At 37.6% G+C, this 21,260-nt stretch overlaps 1 protein-coding gene across 1 annotated transcript in view; it reads left to right on the forward strand.

Annotated features, from left to right (window-relative positions):
* Window positions 1-21,260, forward strand: part of LOC306870996 (astrotactin-2-like) — a gene marked incomplete at its 5' end in the record, with an annotated part of 500,403 nt that overhangs the window by 189,388 nt on the left and 289,755 nt on the right. Inside the window, 1 exon segment of the mRNA XM_079418633.1 lies at window positions 12,798-12,947. Coding sequence (XP_079274759.1) covers window positions 12,798-12,947 — 150 coding nt within the window.

Here is a 21,260-nt window from a genome sequence, read left to right on the forward strand (position 1 = left end):
TTTTTTTTTTTTTGCCAGTGTTTGTTTTCAAGGTTTTTTGTAATGTGGAAATTTTGGACTGATCTACACTTAACAGTATACATGCAGGCCAGTAGTGGAGCAGGAATATAATAATGAAGCAAGGCAAGATCAAAAATCTAACTCCTCTTCCAATCAGGACAGGGTGAACCTGGGAGAAAAGAGACAGAGAGAAAACACAACTCCACCAAAACATCCACATAGGCGTGACGGCAGAATAGATTGCCTTGTTTTGAAAACAGTTGTTTGTAGGTCAGGAAACTTTGCCAGGTCACCACTTTCAAGAAATCATATTTTCCCACCTCAGATGCAAAATACGAGGTCCACATTCAGATTATTGTTCCGCAAATTCATTCCGCTGATTCATAATTGATTACTTGGATTTTTACTGTACAACCAAACCCAATAGGGTTACATTATTTCATGTCTGTGATGTTTGGAGTTTATGTACCTGATTTACACTTCCATTTAAAAATCCAGGGTCAGTTTTCAGATTTTTAAATGTCTTTGGTAGAAGTCATTCACCAAGCCTGTATTTATTTATATATATTTGTTTCATTATATACAACTAACCTGAATGAAGGTGATTCAGTAGATTCTTACTAAAGCTGAAATGAAAATGAACAAAGCGAAAAATGATTAACACTGTGAAGGAAAAAAGTGTCTATAAGATGATGGTCCCACTAATGAAAGAGAAAGTGTTTCATCAGGAAAAAGTCCCAGTTGCCTTGTGTTATATTAAACCTGTGATCCTGTAATTGGGCTCTGAATAATGATCATGCGTTAACTTTGAGTTTAGTTTATTATTACTGTTATTCAAGGATCCAATAGAAAGTGTCTCGTTTAACCCAGTTTACTATATTGGACTGAATGCATGGTTGCAGATTTTTCAGTTGTCACAACAAACTGAGGGAAGTTGTCACCCATACAGCTCTTAAACTGATGACCAGATTGTCTCACATACAGCATTATTCATTACAGCCATGCATGATGCATGTACATTCATCACTCATCATTCAACAGTCCACACACACATATGTATATATATATATATATATATATATATATATATATATATATATGTGTGTGTGTGTGTGTGGACTGTTGAATGATGAGATCAATGATCAATGATGACTACAATCAAACACATCCAAGAGTAATTAAAAAAAATGTGCTGATTTAAGGAAAAGAAGTTGACAAAAAGATTGAAAACAATGTTTCATGACAATATGACAATATAGCATAATAAGAGGTTACAAGGCTGCCGATTTTTAACAGAGAACACCAAATTAGGTAAAGGATTTTCAACATAGGATCCCTTTGTTACAGCTATGTCATGTAATGAGTGTATTTTCATTTTTTGTTCTCCCTTGGTGAACAATTGGCCAGTAATTTTTGCCTCTCGCTTGTTCTATCATCATGCTGGGAAGAAGTGCTGTCACTGGACGCTTTCCCTGAGAACCTGCACTCACTGCTTCTCTGAGATTTTCTCAAATTGAATAAATCACTAGGGGAATACACACTGTCGAGCATCAGACTTGTTTTTCAGTATCTCGCCCTCTGTTCTTGCTTCAGAGCGGGACAGCAGAGGAGAGGATAGGTGGATGTAAACACACACAGAGAGAGAGAGATAGAGGGAGGAGAACGGTGTGTTGGGGGTTTGGGAGAGTCTTGCCTCCCTGTAGAGACACTCAACACAAAGAAAGCAATTGAAATGGCTTCCTGGTGGACCTTCATCTCTCCGAGGGCTGTGATTGTTGTTTTATCCACATTATCGTTGTGTTTGACTTTAAACACATTAAAGCCCGAATCCCGTAATGTTTATTGTCCTTTTGTCATTCCATTAACCTTCAGAAGACTAAAATAATGTGGTGTTATTTTCAAGATAATGTTCCTTTGAATTCATAACAAAACATTTTCCAAAGTAGGCATTTCTTCACCTCAAAGAACTAAGGTTTCTTGGTTTTCCATTCTGGTCAATAGGGGATGTGCAGTGATGCCAATATTACCTGTATCTGTTGCTATAAAATAAATAAATAAAAAACATCTGTGAATGTACCTGAGTGCAGCCTGCTTGAGGAGCAAGTGAGACACATAAATAGTGCCTAGTATTTTGACAATTACAGATAATAAAACTATACACAATAAACTAGATGTTTAATATAAAAACTAATGCTGTCAAATGATTAATCGCATCCAAAATAAAAGTTTTTGTTTACATAATATGTGTGTGTGTGTACTGTATATTTATTATGTATTTATAAATACACACAAATGCATGTATATATTTAAGAAATATACGGTATGTTACGTTTATATATTAAATATATTTATATATATTTATATATATATACAGTATGTGTAAATACATGTAAATATTTTCAAAATATATGCTGTAAAAAAACTTTATTTTGGATGTGATTAATCGCGATTAATCGTTTGGCAGCACTAATAAAAACATAACAAAGATAAAATGATAAAACATAACATACAGAAATATGTAGGTCATCAGTGACAATTTTGGTAACAATATATAAAAAATATATGTTGATATACAAATTATTATAAAATATTAATTATTTTTCTTTCTTTCCTTCCGCTATATAGTACTTGTCTTAAAGTCACATATATATATATATATATATATATATATATATATATGATAATACCAATATTACTACTACTACTGATAATAATATAATATATAATAATTAGTGCTGTCCAACAATTAATCGCGAGTAATCGCATCCAAAATCAAAGTTTTTGTTTGCATTATATGTGTGTTTTCTGTGTATTGTGACGAGTCGGCTGCCTCCACCCTTATTGTCATCACCATCCCGTCCCGTATTCGCCGCCCTTCACCAGGCTCCCGACGGGAGTGGGTGTGCGAGAGAGGAGGGGCGCTGAAACAGCCAGGGCTGGCGGCGTGTGATGAGGCGCACCTGATGTGAATAGAGCCTCATCACTGCCGCCGTTTAAATGCCGAGCGCGCCTCTCCTCGGGAGACTTCTTCCCCGTGCATGCACGCTGGTGTCCTCGTGGGTCCAGGAAGGGCGCGTCGAGTAGGAGGACTGCCGCACCCGTTAGACGGCTGACGGGCCAGGATGCTGGGCCGTCGAGTCCCCCAGAAGCTCCGGGGGCCTAGGAGTAGGATGAAGCCGCTGGAGGAAGTCGCCGCCACTCGCTCCCGGACCCGAGAGGGGAGCGCGTGCGGCCACCGGACTCCGCCACTTCCCTGGACCCTTCCTTTCTGAACACTGCCCTCCTTCACAAGCCCCGCAGCACGACGAGGACACCAGATCCCCTGTTTATTTTGGACACTTTTTCCCCTTGGACACTATTTTTGTTGATTTATTGTTTAATAAAAACCTCTCCGAGGCCTGACGCCACGCCCACTGTGTCTGTCGTTTGCTCCTCCCGCCACAGTATATTTATGTATAAATACACACACATACAGTATATATTTAGAAAATATTTACATGTATTTACGTCTATATTTATATTCATATCATTTATATTATAAGCAAATATATTTAATATTGTCACGGGTTGTCAAGGAAGGAGGGCAGCAAATGAAGAAGCATACGTCCAAACAGATTTTACTGAGAATACTGAATCGGTACAACACATAACATAAGCTAATCACCGACAATGGAGAGACTCAAATAAGGAGTATACATACACACATGGTAAATAAGCGAACTAAACAGGAACAGCTGGTCAAGGATTAACTAACCAGAAACCATGACAACTAATTAGAGCTCATAATAGACATGACAGGAACTGAACTAAAACATAATTGTGGCAAATATATAAACATAACATATTTTTCTGAAATATATACATGCACGTGTGTCTATTTATATATGCATAATACATATACACAGCACACACACATATATAATGTAAACAAAAACTTTTATTTTGGATGTGATTAATCGTGATTAATTGTTTGAGAGCACTAATAATAATATATAATAATAAATATAATAAATAATAATAATAATAATAATAATGCACTTCTCAACACACAAGCAACTGAGGACAAAATGGAGTAAAACAAATACTTTAACATGAAGAGATTTACATGAAGACATATCCATCATCATGTGCACATATGAAATATCTAATTTGATTTCCAACTGCATTGTGCTGCCTAAGCCTCATTATACTCTGATGTTTCTCCAGTAAACATGACCCTTCATAATAACACTCCTGACCACAGCAGTTTGTCTGAGTGACTGTCACGCCAGCCGTTTCTCTGTCAGATTACGGGAGCAGAGACGTTCAGAGATCTGCCTCTATCCTCCACGTCTGTCACGTCCACCGACGAGCTCTCAGGAGAGGTGTTTATAGCATGCGTGTCTCTCGCTGTCAATCCGATCGCCTCTTTATTATAGCTCTTATGCTCTTATGAGCGGCTGCCTTACGTAAAGGCAGCTGGACGAGTGATTCTCCAGATTGTAACTGACTTTGACCCTGATGGTGTTTCATTCTGAATTATGGCCGTCTATCGCTTCTTATGTCTTAGTGCTCAGCGAGTAGTCGAGCGGGTAATTGGCATTCTTCTATCTCGTTCTCCTGTGTCACGCGGGACCCATCGTCATATAATAGACACAGTAGTGTACACAACGCTTAAGCTCCAACAAACAGCCCAGGCCTGTCCACGTCCATGCGGTTTTGGTGGATTATCTGAAGGGTTTGCTGGCAACGCTCCACTGAGATCAAGCTCTAGACCTGAACACACTTCTATTGGCTGTGTCCAATTCCTAAAGACACTGTTAACCCACTGTCATGGCTGATAAGGGAGGCAGGGAGATAAGATGAGAGTGAAGGGGAAACAAAGGGTGCAGGGCTTCAGAGGAGCAAATGCATTCGCCTTCAAATGGAGCTTTGGTTACAGTGGTGCAGATCACCGTTTTTATCTGTGATCGCAGAAGTAACTGGCAGGTGCTTATGACAGAAATTATTTTGTAGCAATGGTGACAGGTCAAAATTTTCACATTACTCCACACTTCCTGGACAATCTTCAAATAATTGCATTTAAAAATGTCATCTTCGGCAGCATGGCAGGGGGCCAAAACAAACAAAATCTTGGTGTAGAAAACCACTATTGACTGAAATAATGGTCGATTTGACAGAAACACAGATGAGTCACACTGCAAATAAATTGATTTAAAAACAAATCGAAAGTTTGGTGACAGTGAGATTTGTTTTGTTTTTGTTACTTTTATTCTGCAAGATTCCATTAACTGCCAGTAAAAAGACATGTTAACAAAATATTTATATTTCAAATGAATGCTAAAAAAACAAAAAAACGTACTGTCCGTCAAAGAATCCGGGGGGGGGGGGGGGGGGGGGGCTAATGCATCACAGTTTTCACAAAGGTATGAATGTGTACATCATTCATTAGATTAAATATTAAATATGTTCTATATGAACAAGTAAATGATAGATAGGTTGGGTATTTTTCTTTCTTTCATCTGAAAAGATACATTAAATTGATCAAAAGTGACAGTAAGGGCATATATAATCTCACAAATAAATTTCAAATAAATTTTAAACTTCCTATTTGTGAAACAGTCCTGAAGGATGAAAAATAGAATAAATAAAATATGATAAAACATATAATGATTTTTGAAGGAACATGTGACACTGAAGACTGGAGCAATAATGCTGAAAATGTAGCTTTTCATGACATTACTAAACTACATCCTTACATGTATTCAAAAGAAAGCTGTCCTATTAAATTGTAATACTGCTTTTTTTTTTTTACTATATTTTTTCATCAAATCAATGCAGCCTTGGTGAGCAGAAGAGCTTTCTTTGAAATATGTATTCCTGTGTCCTGTGAATTTCTGCATTATGGAGTTTTGTGGTGGTGCTCAGGTTCCTGCTGCTTGACTTAATAGTTTTCTCTAACATTTATTCCATGTGGTCTTGAACTCCTGTTGCTTGGTGTTTCAGGCTAAGCAGAGCAGATAAAAGATGTATCTTGGCTTATATAAAAAAGCAGGCATGCTCGTACTTCTATATTAAGTTGTTCATCTTCTTGAGAGATCTCTCTTTCAAACCCATGTATACATCTTCCCTCATTTCCCCATAGCTGCAATTATGAAGATAGAGGAGTTAGGGGTTTGCTGCTCTTGCAGACTTCCGTGTATTTTACCACTCATTTTATTTATTTATGCACAAGGTGGCTACAGGAAAAGCATACACATCATTGAGGTGTTTAGCAACGTAAAGGCTGGATTAGATTACATGAATAAAACTGTAGCCATCATACACCTGGCAACGTTGTAAATGATTACAGAGAAGAATCGTCAAAGCTAAACAACTGAGAATCATGCATTAAAGGAGTCATGAAATACAGTTTTAGATTTATGCTTCTCAAGGTTAGTTTATTCCACCGAAAGGCCCAAATTTGTGTGTAAAAAAAAATGTCCATCCTCATTTTCATTCTCTATGAAAAACACAAAATTTTAAGGGGCAATATCTCTTGCACAAACTGAAGTAAATTAAATTAAATTAAAACAAAGCAACCACAAATACTTAATTCCTTAATTTCCATTATAAAGTTTTAAAAGTAGCATTATTACTCATTTTATTATATTGTATTGTATTGTATTGTGTGTGTGTGTGTGTGTGTGTGTATATAGCTCAAGCAAATATTTCTGATCTGATTATGTACTGACTTTATTAGCAACACTCAAATAATGATTGAATTAAATCCAGATTTTACGTTTATTACAAAAGATTAAAAGTAGATTCACTTACCTGTGTTGCCTCCAAGGACAGAATGTCTTTATTGAAAAATAAAATATGTTTTTATAAACCAGCAGCATGTTGAGAATAATTCAGAAAACAGTCAGTTGTGAAACATGAGGAACAAAGGAAAACATTATATTTCATTCACTCAGGCATGCCATTAAAAATTGTTGGGATATTTAGGAAGGCCACTAAATCCACTAAATTTGTTGGTCTTACTCCACATCTTTATCCAGCAGCAGTATGGCTCGTTTGATTGATGGACATTTGTTCAGAACGCTACTTCATAATTGCATACAATGATGACATGTCAAGGGCACGTCAAGGGGAAATTGATAATATAAGTGTTTACAGATAGTATGAGATGTACTGTATAGTTACAGTGTTATGGAAGATGATCAGATATTTTGATTGCACTTTTTAATAGTTCACTTTAGACATTCTACTACAGTAACTCTAAGTATTTCTGTTTATACATCAACTAACTCATTAATTCGCAAGTACATGTCAACTAACTCTCGGTAGAGTATTAGGAGATGGTTAACATTAGTAGAATGAGTCGACGTACTTACAAAGTTACTTATAGTCAGTAGAATGTATGTTGGGGATCATCAAACTAAAGTATAAGCAGACATTATTAGCAGACAGTCTTACTAATACTTTAAAAATAATGACTGCATATTGCATATTACCACAATATTAGATTAAAATATTGTGGTGATCCATAAACAAGTAACAAATTGGATTACTTGTTAATTTATAAAAAGTAATGCATTATGTTACTTTTGTGTTACTTTTTTCACCTGATCTGCGCTTGCTTATTTGTTTTGTAATAAAAGCCAAATGTTATAAAAAGTTTTGCAACTGTAAGCCCTTTCACACCAAAAGTGAAGTTAAGAAGCCTCAGTGAGTGAATAAATAGGAAAACAATGCAACTTGCTTTACATATTTGAAAAAGTAACTCAGATATGTAATTGTAAATTTAAAGTAATGTGTTATTTTACTAGTTACTTGAAAATGTACATAAGGTTGACTCACACAGAGAGTAGCAGTGTTGTTGTCTGGGTTGGTGTAGTCGTGATGTGTGATTAAAAGCACAGAGGAGTCCAGACGATCATGGGGTGCTGGATGTTAAAGTTAAAGGTTAAGTCAGTTAAGAGTTAAGAGTGTGGTTTCTTCAGCTTACTAACTGAATTGGGACAAAATTGCAATGAATCATGTGATTCTGTTTACATGGCTATAGAGCACAGTGTTTTTTTAACAATAACTGATGAACCCTGAAAGATAGACCTGAGGTTGTTAATTTATTGTGCATGCTTATGTTGAACCCATCCTTTCATGTTAATGAACATGTTTAATAGCAAAATTCATGGTAAAAACTACATTACCCACAATACTGTACAGAAAATTCCACCAATCAGAGAGTCACATGATGCCAAAAGAGTTATTTAGCCCACTCACTGCCATTGGCAGAAACTCTCTCAAAATACTTAAGACTTGTTTTGAAACAAATTAAGAAAAAAAATTAAGGAGAAAAACATTTCCGGAAGCAATGCGGGTGATGAACTCTGTTACATAATCAGGAGCTGCAAATATTTTGTCATATTCAACATCATTGTTGTTATTGTTCAGTTTGCATTCCCAAAACTAAAGTTGCATGTCCATTGATCAGTGTTTAGTGTGGTCAATAAGAATTGAGTTGGCTGAACAAATTGTCCTATCTTGGCTGTCCTGAATGATTTTGCAAGTGGACTTTTAAAACAACTGCCAACTAAACCCCCAAATCCCATTTAAACACAAATGACGGGATGGCCCTTGAAAGCCAACAGATTGCATTTATAAGCACCCAATCGATAAACTGTCACAGCACGGGCAAGACGGACACACAGCAAACCATCAGCAAAGAACGATCGGCGTCTGAGGAGCGCAACACACAGCCTCAGACTCCCACCAGAACAAACACGGGCCGTGGACATGAAATATGCATGGAGTAGTTAACCTCCCATGTTGCAGCAGGTACTTCTCAGTCACGGCAGGTCAGGTCTTAAGTGGATCCTGTCCAGCCTCAATTTGTTTGGTTAGCTGTGGCTGGATTAGCCATGAGCACAGTCAAAGACCCAACAGGGAATACTGAGCATTACAACATCTTTACGACGCTTTACTCCCAGTGTTCTTGCTTAGAGTGCAATGGTGACTGTCCAGTTTCACAGTGCCTTGGTTCTGAAAGTATGTTTCCCATTCATTTTCAGAATGGGGATTTCAAACAGTTCTTCAGTAAGTACGTATTTTTAGGCCATAATTCAAACTCAACCATCTCACTCCAATCACATTACAAATTTCAGTCACATTATTTCAGTTTATGAAATACTATAATTTATATAAAATAATATTTATTGAATAATAATATTTAATAAACAAAAACATAATCATAAAAGTTAGTGGACAATCCAGTCAACGGTACAAAGGCAGCGCATCATTGAATTTACATAAACATGAGCTTTTGCCAAAACGATCTTCTCTGGAACATATAAGGGAAAGGGAAGGGAAAGGGAAGTGGTGTGTGGCCAAGTAGGGTGACCCATACTCAGAATTTGTGCTCTGCATTTAGCCCATCCAAGTGTACACACAGTAATGAACATACACCCAGTCTCACATCAGTCGTGGTATTGAGGGTGGAGAGAGTGCTGGTTATTATATATTATATTATATATATTTTGAGAAATATTTCAATACAGTTGTACAGTTGTTTCAGCGCAGCCGTCATCAATTGCAATGCTTCATGGGAATGGTCAGTCACTGATGAGCTATTTTACCATAATTTGCGTTTCAATGGATCTCTTGAAATGAAAAGCATTCTAGTCCTACAGAAGCATCATTTCTTATAATATCGGTGCATATCACATGATTGGTCTCCATCCAAAGATTTCTCTATGGAGAAAATAAATGAGATTTTTTACTTCTGGAGCCTGTTGTGCTTAATTGTAGCACATTTGTGATTCATAGCTGAAACCTCCCAAGAGAAATCTCACTAACTTCAAAAGCCTTTGGAAGTGGAACTTCTACTGTGAAAATGGCCAATGCCAACCTGAACTTTGTATTTGTAGTGTAATAATTTTCTGCTTTATCTTGGTCTGTGGAATGAAGACGTACAACCCTCTTTTGGATTGCCAAATACATAAGAAATGATTCTAAATTAATTTAGGGAAGTTAGCATTTTTACAATATTGTTAGGCCTCAGTGAGAGATTAGTCAAATTAGAGTTCAGCACTATCGACACTGACAGAGCATGTTCAAATTGAATTAAATCGTTTTGTCTTCCGCTGTCTTTGTTGCGGGTCCACTCTGGAGAAAAAATAATTTGACTTAAAGTCTACCACTGTGCTGCACAAATAAAAGAACACATGCGGTTCTCAGCAGAACTGCTGTTAGATGCTTTTCTAAACACTGTTCGAGGCTGTTAAGCGTTCCATTGATTTTGGTTTTGCATCACTTCATTAGCAGGCATGCTGACCATCATTTAGCCACATTCCTCCATCAGCATACTTGATGCCATGGCAACCATCCAACTGCTACACGTAACTCATCCCACACCGTTTCTGCCTTGATCATCAAAGATGCTACACAGCTTTTTGAGATTTTCCTAAACAACAATGGTGTTAATGCTGGACGATAATATACAGTAGTTACAATTTGTGACAATACAAGTAATCAAGCGGTTGACAATCTTACTGCATATCTTCATTCTCTGTAAACTCCAGAGATGGTTGTGCATGAATATCCCAGTAGATAAGCAGTTTCTGAAATACTCAGACCAGCACGTATGGCACCAACAATCGTGCCACATTCAAAATCACTTAAATCAGCTTTCTTCCCCATTCTAATGCTCAGTTTGAACTTCAGCAGATTGTATTGATCACATCTACATGCCTAAATGCAATGAGTTGCTGCCATGTGTTTGGTTGATTAGATATTTGCATTAATGGACAGAAGTTACTTTCAAAACAAGCAGCTTTCTGTTGGTCAATAATGCGAATTTGCTTGACCAACCTGATCCTGTGGCAAAATCTTGCAGGGAAATCCTTCGCCCCCATGGATAATTCACGGTCGTGTGGATTCCTATTGTATCGATTTTGTCCATGAAAAGTTGGTGAACAACAATAAATGTGACTTCATCTTTATGGAGAACCTTTACTTTTACTTTTAGGTTTTCTGGCTGGCTCCAAACTCGTGTAAAATAAAAACAGCAGGAAACTTATTCTGTAGTGCATCGATGAGATGCTTTCACAGCAGGTTTTTTCCACAGCGATCTTATGAACAGTATCCACACATAAGTGTGACACTTACATTAAACAAACAGCTACTAATTAGACAGAATGACACACACTAGTGAAACTCAGCAAAATAAATAACCAGTTGCTCACTACAGGGACCTCAGCCTCATCCATCTGCAAACTTCTCCATCAGGGGGCCTTCAACACAAAGCCACATGATACGGAAAGGAAATCGCCTCTGTCCAGAGCCATTATGCCTCTGCAGAGAGAGTGGCCTTCTACATATCTCAAGTTAATTGAAGTTGTGATGCAGCACTAGCTGTAGGGAGTAGCTATGTGTCTTTGTAGCTGGGAGATAAATTGTTTACGACTTTTTGAGGCATCTCATCCCACTCCATCTCTCTGTTTCACCTCTTCCCACTCCTTGAGCAGACAATAAGAGGGGAAGTTTATTTTTATATATTTTGCCTCTGCTGTGGTGCAAATGGGCCAGAACATGTTGAGATAGGTCAGCGGCGTCCCCTGAGGCACTCTGATTTGCTGCCAGTTGGAAATACAATACAAACATCACAGCGTTGTGGGCATCACACCGCCTGTTCGTTTTTGCTTTGGCCCCCTGTTTGGAAGTACTGTTGATTTCCAAACGGGGGGCCAAAGACATTTACTAAAATCATGCAGTGACCCGCATGCTCCAACACATGCTCTCCATCCGTGCGGAAATTTGATTTTTTATTTATTTAATATTTCTTTGGCAAGCTAATAAAACAGTTTAAGATTTACTTGACATTTGGCCTCACATGGTTTTAGTTAAATTGTCAAAGTAATGGCCTGACTTTGTAGCTCTCTGACCCTGAAATAATGCAAAATATAGGTTTTAAATTTATGGCCAATAGTACTGTATGTGGATGCCCCCTGTTTTATCTAAACACAACTGATTTACAAAATCAAGCATTTAGACTTGCAAGCTCTACGTTTTCAGTAGAATGAGGTGCATTGAAGAGATTAGTCACTTTCGATGTGGCATTGGGAAAAACGTTATATATATATATATATATATATATATATATATATATATATATATGTGTGTGTGTATGTGTGTGTGTGTGTGTGTGTGTGAGAGAGAGAAGTGTGGAAGCTGTTGTAGCACCACATGGTTTTGAAATTAAAAGTTCAACGAAGACACAGTCAAGGTTGTGCACACAACTGGCAAAAGGTAGTAATTCACTGCCATTAAATATATTTTGGGCCTTTTGGACTTTTGTTCAAGGACTTTTTCTGCAGAGCTTTGACTCTACAGGAGGAAACCATCGCACGAGTATTTAACTTGAGCAAACTGCTGAAGAGGAAACTCTCTTCCACCATGGCCGGCACTTTTTCCACATTCTTTATCCTTCTTTCCAAAATGCACATATCAAAGCTCGTCTGTTCATGATAAGAGCAAAGAGGTGATGCGGAGCGATAAGACAGTGGACAGGAAAGGAGAACGTGTTAAAGACAGGATAAATTAAGTTCTAGAGATTGTGCATAACTCATATGCCCTCATTTCTCTTTTAAGGACAAAGCGTTTACTGAGTAAATCATCTCACAGCCCTTATACTCATTTATCTTTTATACACAGGAATAGATAAGCATGACTTCAGCATTTTCGCTCATGTAGTAAATCATGCGCTGCCCTCTAACGCCTTTCAGCAGAAGTGTGTGACTTCCGGTGTCTCACAGGTTTGTGTGTGTTTGTTTCAGCACTGGACCCCGATCAGGAGAGCGTAGAGGCTCTGATGCAGAGGTTTAAGGAGAGTTTCCGGACCAACACCACTATGGAAATAACACACTTCCAGAACGTTACACACAGCTCCTCCACTGGCCGCAAGAGAGGACCAGCTAACACCAGAGGTTTGCAATGCACTGAACCAGTGACTCACTCCAACATCATCTGTTGTTGGTGTTGCTCATGATCAGGAGTGTCCCTTTAAATTTGTGTCCCGTATTTCTGTCAAATGAACCACCGATGCCAATCAGTCATGATTTAATCATTCTTTTGAGTCAGTTCTTTCTTTTCGGTGAACTGGAAGAATATGTTTAAACCACTCTCTCACTGAATCATATAGCCTTCCCCTGGCCACAGGTCTGAGATTAACAGAGGAGGCAAAATGGCACCAAATTGGACAAAAATGCCCCTGCACAATTAAACTAAATCTGTTACAGCTGTCTTCAATAAAGTGAAAATGAAACATATGCATGTACACATTGCACAACCCGAATTAAGGGAAATGTTGGGACGTTTTTTGTTTTTATTTGAAGAAAATGAAAACTAAAAGACTTTCAAAACACATGAGCAAATATTTTATTCACAATAGAACATAGAGAACACAACAAATGTTTAAACGGAGAAATTTTACACTTTTATCCTCTAAACGAGCTCATTTAAAATTTGATGCCTGATACAGGTCTCAAAAAAGTTGGCAGGGGGCCAACAAAGGGCTGAAAAAAAGCACAACATTTTTAAAAGATTCAGCTGGGGGAACATCTAGCAAATAATTTTGTTAATTGACATCAGTTCTGTAACATGATTAGCTATAAAAGGGGAGTCTTAGAGAGGCAGAGTCTCTCAGAAGTAAAGATGGGCAGAGGCTCTCCAATCTGTGAAAGAGTGCGTGAAAAGAATGTGGAATACTTTAAAAACAATGTTCCTCAAAGTCAAATTACAAAGGCTTTGCAAATCTCATAATCTACAGTGGATAACATCATCAAAAGATTCAGAGAAACTGGAGAAATCTCTGTGCGTAAGGGACAAGGCCGAAAACTTTTGTTGGATGCCTGTGGTCTTCGGGCCCTCAGACGACACCGCATCACTCATCGGCATGATTCTGTCATTGACATTACTAAATGGGCCCAGGAATACTTCCAGAAATGACTATCGGTAAACACAATCCGCTGTGCCATCTGCAGATGCCAACTAAATCTCTATCGTGCAAAAAGGAAGCCATATGTGAACATGGTCCAGAAGCACCGTCGTGTCCTGTGGGCCAAAGCTCATTTAAAATGGACTGTTTCAAAGTGGGAAAGTGTTCTATGGTCAGACGAGTCCAAATTTGGCATTCTTGTTGGAAATCACGGACGCCGTGTCCTCCGGGCTAAAGAGGAGGGAGACCTCCCAGCGTGATATTAGCGTTCAGTTCAAAAGCCAGCATCTCTGATGGTATGGGGGTGCATACGTGTATACGGTATGGGCAGTTTCAATGTTTTGGAAGGCACTATGAATGCTGAAATGTATATAAAGGTTTTAGAGTAACATATGCTCCCCATGGTAAACATACCCCCGTCCCAACTATTTTGAGACCAGTAACAGGCATCAAATTTAAAATGAGCTCATTTAGTGGATAATACTGTAAAATTTCTCCATTTAAACATTTGTTATGTTCTCTGTGTTCTATTGTGAATAACATATTGTCTCATGTCATTTGAAAATCTTTGAGTTTTCATTTTATTAAAATTTGAAAAACGTCCCAACATTTCCGGAATTCGGGTTTTACACATATACGTACAATGTACACGTGTATACATTGTTTTCCCCCCAGTTTAACAGATATTTACAAATATTTAACTCAATTAACGCAGCACCATTTTTTCCTGCCATCCTTTGGCTAGAATACACTATATGAACATGCTATCAAGCATGATAGAACACAAATATAACTTAATTCGGTACCAGTGCACTGTACTTCCCCACTGTACTTAACTCAATCATTGCAGCATCCTTTTATTTTTCCAGGCATCCTTTGGCTAGTGTTGCTATAGACTATATGAACACACTATCAAGCATGATAGAACGCAAAATATAACTTAATTTGCTACCGGCGCGCTGTCTGTGAAGCAGCTCTCTGTGTACACAGGCATCCGACACATGCACAAACAGTAATCCACTTCAGTACCGCATTGAGTTTACTTGCACGCTTCAATAAACAAACACACAAAATTATGTCCAAATGCCTGTTTTTAAAAAGTCTTACATGCCAGAAAAGAGTTGGAAGAAAATCAGATGAGTGTCACAACCACATCATGTGCATCATGCTTTAAAAAAAAACAGCACCGCTTTTAAAGGCCTGCTGCAGTCTGTCACTGATGTAAATCAAAGAACAAAAGAAAAAGAGAAATTACTTTTTGCTCTGTTTGCTTCTGATGCTTGAATAAATATTAAACTATATTCAATATATATAGTTTGTTTATACAATTTACAGTTTAAATTAAAAGCTGCTATATTTTTAAAAGCCTAATTCATATGTTACCAAAAAAGGCTTTACTGTAACGTTGAATGGCTAAAATCAAGGAAAAATGCATTTAACAGAGCCATCAGTACCACCAAACTACCAAATTCTTCTGTAAGTGTAATCGCAACAATCGACCGAATGTCTGAATACATGTCATTACCTAACTGGATGATTTTCTCTGTACATATCTGCCGTATGGACATCACCTTGACATAGTCACTACTGAGAAGCTACTCCTACATGTAATGTAGAAATTAATTTATTTATTTTGCATCGACTTGTATGTGATGAACACTATACAAATAATTGTGAATTGAATTGAATTGAATCAGTAGAGCCCCATACCCCCCCCCCCCCCCCCCCCCCCCCCCAAAAAAAAGGGGTTTGGTCACACTTTATTTAAATTTATGCATTTAGCAGACGCTTTTATCCAAAGCGACTTACATTGCATTCAAGTTACAGTTTTTACATTTTAACAACTTTTCCCTAGGAATCGAACCCATGACCTTGGCCTTGCTAGCGCCATGCTCTACTATTTGAGCTACAGGAAAGCTGTATTTCACAATTAATTCACAATTCTCGCAATTAATAAACAATTAACTGCGACTTTTGCATACATAAACTCCTAATGTTCTGCTTATTATTAGTAAGGTTGTTGTTAAGATTAGGATTAGCGATTTAGAATATGGTCATGTAGAATTTGTGCTTTATAAGTACTAATAACCAGCCAATATGCTAATAATAGGCATGTTAATAAGCAAATAGTCAATAGTGAGAACTAGTCCCTATACTAAAGTGTTAATAACAGTTTTATCTCACTATTATTCCATTTCAGGCTTTACAGGGTTAACAAACATGAGCTAAAATGATGTTGCCTTCCTCACTGTATGTGCTGTGAATGTGAAGGAGGAAATACAGAATGAAATAGAGGTGAAAAGTCACACGAGAGGAGTCCTCTATCACTCTGTGACTGGCTCATTATGCTTGCAGATTTGATAATGCTCACCTCTCATGCTCAAAATGCTCTGTGAATCAGCCTGAATGAGTCAAACTAGTGGAAATGGACAAACTATTTACAAAGTAAACCACGTTCAAATCAAAATTAACTTGATCTATGAGTGATCTGGTTTTCAGTGAACACTCAGCTCAGTTCAGTTAAAATTGCGTTTCTCTGTGTGCGACCATCATTAACAGAGAATCTGGTGATTTATGGTTGGAAAAACAGTGTTTTGTAATTTTGTGACTTTGTTTAAAAATATATATATATATTTTAATATACAATCATTATAAATATGATAGTATTGGTTGCTTATTGATAGTATAATGTAATTGGTGTTCCATTAACACTGCGCAAACATCAAAGTTAAATGCACCATGAATTTGAATAGAACTAAAAACCCAACACAGAGGCAACTTTACCTCATCATTTCATAAATTCAGCACACACCACTGACACCCTATAAAGTCAGAGTTTAAAAACATCCCATCCCATTAGCCTCAGTGCTCAGCCACAATTTACCAGCGTCAGTCTCCACCCTGAAATTAAACCTGAGTGAACGCGTTATCTGCCGGGTCGGAGAGCTAAAACAGAGAAGCGTGAAAAGAATCCGTTTTAGCCTTGATTTTTAAACTCCTTACCACTCCAGCTCACTTTCTTGGGCTCCTTGAAATAAAATATTTCCAGGAACTGGAATTACTACCCACAAAAAAAATTGCCTTCAGCACAGATTTTATTTTATTTTAATTTTTTCATTCCCTGCATCCATTGAGGATAACAAACAGGCTAATGCAATGAACTCTGGCGCAGAGCTGGAACTCAATTAAAGCAAGAGGAAGTGAGAGCTCACAGAGCCGCTACGAGTAGATTAGGCCTTTCCAGAAATAAAAAGCCACCAAATGAATCAAACACATGGTCAAAATTACATGAGATGGGGGTCAGTATGATACGTTAATACCGCTGTGCCTGACGCTGCATTCCGTGTGGAGAATTTCTCATTTTTTCTCATGGGTTGTGATTTTGCTTTCAACACAATTTCCGCTCCACATTTGCATGGATTTACAAGCGGGGTTGGTCTCTTAAGTAGATTAAGACTCAGAAAGGTTGAGGGAGGGGAGCTGCTCATGTTTTATGGTCAGAGATACCAGCCTGACATGCATTCAGCTGGTGTAAAAGTTTTTGAAGCTTGTGCAACCTTTCATTCTCATTCAATGAAAGCATATTTTGACTAAGGGCTGTCAAACCCTGAAAAATGATAAAATAGCATCATAAAAGTACAATTAAACACGTGCTTTATTCTGAATTCATACAAAATATAGGTGCTTGTATAGTGAAAATCGTATTGCTCTTCTACAAATTCACGTTTGGTTACATATTGTTTGATATCTTTGAGCCCAATCTATAGTAAGACATCTTGTGATAAATTTCACCTTTTTTAGCATACTTTTAGTAGATTATCTTATTACAGAAATCTTCATTGAAAGATTATACGTGCAAAGTGAACATAATGTTTTCAGACACTAAATTGCACGCTAATTAGAATTACTATAAAAAAACTTTATTTTAAGGTGTCCTTGTTACACATTATGTACTTACTATTATAATAACAATAAATTATGCATAATTAGATGCAAGTAACCCTAAGCCAAACCATAATCCTTACCTTAACCATATAGTAAGTGCATGTAGTTAATTAATATTACTCATTAATTAAATGTATAAATGCAATGTAACAAGGACACCTTAAAATAAAGGGTAACCAAAATGCATTATAGTTTGTTTATAATAAATGCAATTAGCTGAATTTTAAAATGTTTTTGACTCGCTTAAGATGCAAGTACATCTGTTTTTCATAATCGCTACTTCATAATTATTTCTATGATCTTAGAAATACGCTTACAGTGTATTGCTGAATGAATTGACAAGCATTTTAAGATAAACTAAAATATACATTAATGTAATTTCTATTGAAACTTGTTTGTCATGCATTTGAATTTCTAATTACACATATGTACAGCAATGATGCATGAAGTTGCAATTTAGTACATTTGAAATATATTAACTTTTAATATAATATTGAATAACACGTTAGAGTTATAGATCATAATCAAGTGCTTTACATGTTAGCATGTTAGTCAACACATCAAAATAGGTGTACTTATTTAAAACATGACAAAATATTTTTTAAATTAATTATTAAAAAAAAAAGTTGTACTTAAGTATGTCAAGGAACATCACTGAAAGCATCTGTCTTTAAGTACACTTAAATGGTCATCTATTTCATTACTATATTATGTGCAAATACTTTATTTATTTATTATACTAAGTGCATGCAAGTATAATTGAGTCCACTTCTTTTTCACAAGGGTGTGCAAGCTTATAGAGAGCCACATCAGGGTAAGATCTTAAAATTTCCAAGGTAGGGCTGTGCCACATCCAACAATTTTAGAAAACATCCCAATATGATTTAATACTAAAAAGTTAAATAAAAAGTTTAAGAAAAAAAAAGTTTACATAAAACAATTATATTTATGTAAAATGAAAACATTTTAAATCTTAATAATTGTTTTAGCAAGTTCAGGATTAAGTTATTATTATTATTATTATTATTATTTAGCAGTGTCTCTTTTGTGGTAACCGAGAAATCATTCATTTCTGACAAGATTTGAGAACATAGATTGGCTAAATTTTATGTCTTGAACATTTTTATTAGCAATTGGCTAAACTGCTACATAAACCCACCTCCTGTTGGCGATTTCTCGATCTATTGACCTAGCACCCTCTATTGACCAGCTGCCACTGATCATGAACTATTTAAAATTTGGCTATTTTATTGCTTAATTTTAGGAGACTGTTGTACAAGTTGAGTTTGCTGATTTTAATAAGCATCATCAAGCTCAGCGTGAGGTTTCTATTTGTGTGCCCTCAGAGTCAATTAATTACCATTGTGGATCTTTAACGCCATTCAATCAGAGTCATTTTTCAAAACAAGACAAGACGGCGAGAGGATTTTCGGCTGGTGTCAGTATGGTATGCGTTTTGGCAGGCACAGATATGAAGTGTCTCTCTGACAGTGATTAGCTATGCTAACGTGACCCGTGCCACTGCAGGGGAGAACACCATCTGTCCAAAGCCGAGAGGTCTGACACCAGCACTCACACTCCTGACACTAATTATTCACGGCCTCTGTCACAGACTGGAGAAACAAGTTGCTGAAGGAAATTCAGATTGTTATTTGAGTGTCCTAAATATTTGAAGGAATTTTAGATTGATCGTTTTTTAAGGAAACTTTGCTCACAATTAATTTTAAGGTCTAATTCTCACTATTAACTAACTATTAGCTGACTTTTGTCTCGATAAACTCCTAATTTGCTGATAATTAATAAGTGTAATTACTAATTAATTAATAGTAAAGAAATTGTTCAGTTTACTGTAGGTATGTGGGCCTAAAATATGGTCATCCAGTATAAGGCATAAGTACTTTATATGTGAGATGTGAAATGATCTGCCCATAATATCAAAGTCCGGGAACTCGCACAAAACAGATGCCATGCAGCACAACAATAAAATTAATATTGAGAAGGCATCTCCAAAGAGAGCAAACAACACCACCCCCTTGCTCATTTACAACCCTCTTCTTCTCTCTGCCTCTCACTTTTTTCTCCCAAAAATGTTTCACTCAAAGTTCAGTAAGAATATGAATACCACTTATGATGTATCTTGCAAATCTGTTGTTTTTCTCCTTCATGTTTAGTATCGTTCTAAAGGTCTAAAGGTTCTAAAGGTGCCGTTGGTAAAATGGTCTCAATTTCACAGCAGTCCCTTACATTATGAGAAAGATTGAAAACGTTTGTAGATTTGTGTCTACAAATGTCTCACAAAAGAGAGTCCAGGTTCTACATCCGTTACCTCATAGTTCCCAAGAAGGATGGAGGGTTGCATCCCATTTTAGATCTGCCTCAGTTGAACCGCTCAGTCAGCAGACTGAAGTTCAAGATGCTCAAACATGTTGTGTCGCAGATCAGATCCAAGGACTGGTTTGTCACGATCGATCTAAAGGATGCACACTTCCACACCTCCCTCCTTCCCACTCACAGGAAGTCCCTGAGGTTTGCTTTTGGGGGCAAAGCTTACCAATATTGGGTTCTTCCCTTTGGCCTTGCACTCTCACCCCGCACTTTTACATCCATTATTACACCACAGCCATATCACCCTGCAGCCCAAGACCGGTTGCCCATTGAAGCTAAGCAGGGTTGAGCCTGGTCAGTACCTGGATGGGAGACCTCTGGTGAAAACTAGGTTGCTGTTGGAAGAGGTGTTAGTGAGGCCAGCAGGGGGTGCTCACCCTGTGGTCTGTGTGGGCCCCAACGCCCCGGTATAGTGATGGGGACACTATACTGTCAAAAAGCACCGTCTTTCGGATGAGACGTTAAACCGAGGTCCTGACTCTCTGTGGTCATTAAAAATCCCATGGCACTTCTCGTAAAGAGTAGGGGTGTAACCCCAGTGTCCTGGCCAAATTCCCTCTACTGGCCTCTATCATGGCCTCCTAATAATCCCCATACACTTGATTGGCTCTATGACTCTCTCTCCTCTCCACCTGGTGTGTGGTGAGCGCACTGGCGCCGTTGTAGTGTGGCTGCTGTCGCATTATCCAAGTGGATGCTGCACACTGGTGGTGGTTGAGGAGAGACCCCCCCACATGATTGTAAAGTGCTTTGGGTGTACAGCAATACACAATAAAGGGCTATATAAATGCATCATTCATTCATTCATCAATGGTTGATTCTAGCTCAATCGGCGCAACTGGCGATTCGACATCGAGATGTCGTTCTCGCGCACATGAAAGAACTGGGGTTGAGACTGAACGCCAAGAAAAGTGTGCTTTCACCAGAACAGAGAACCACTTATCTAGGCGTGGTGTGGGGTTCGACCACGATG

This window comes from Barbus barbus (genome assembly GCF_936440315.1).
Source record: "Barbus barbus genome assembly, chromosome: 6".
NCBI classification, from domain to species: domain Eukaryota; kingdom Metazoa; phylum Chordata; class Actinopteri; order Cypriniformes; family Cyprinidae; genus Barbus; species Barbus barbus.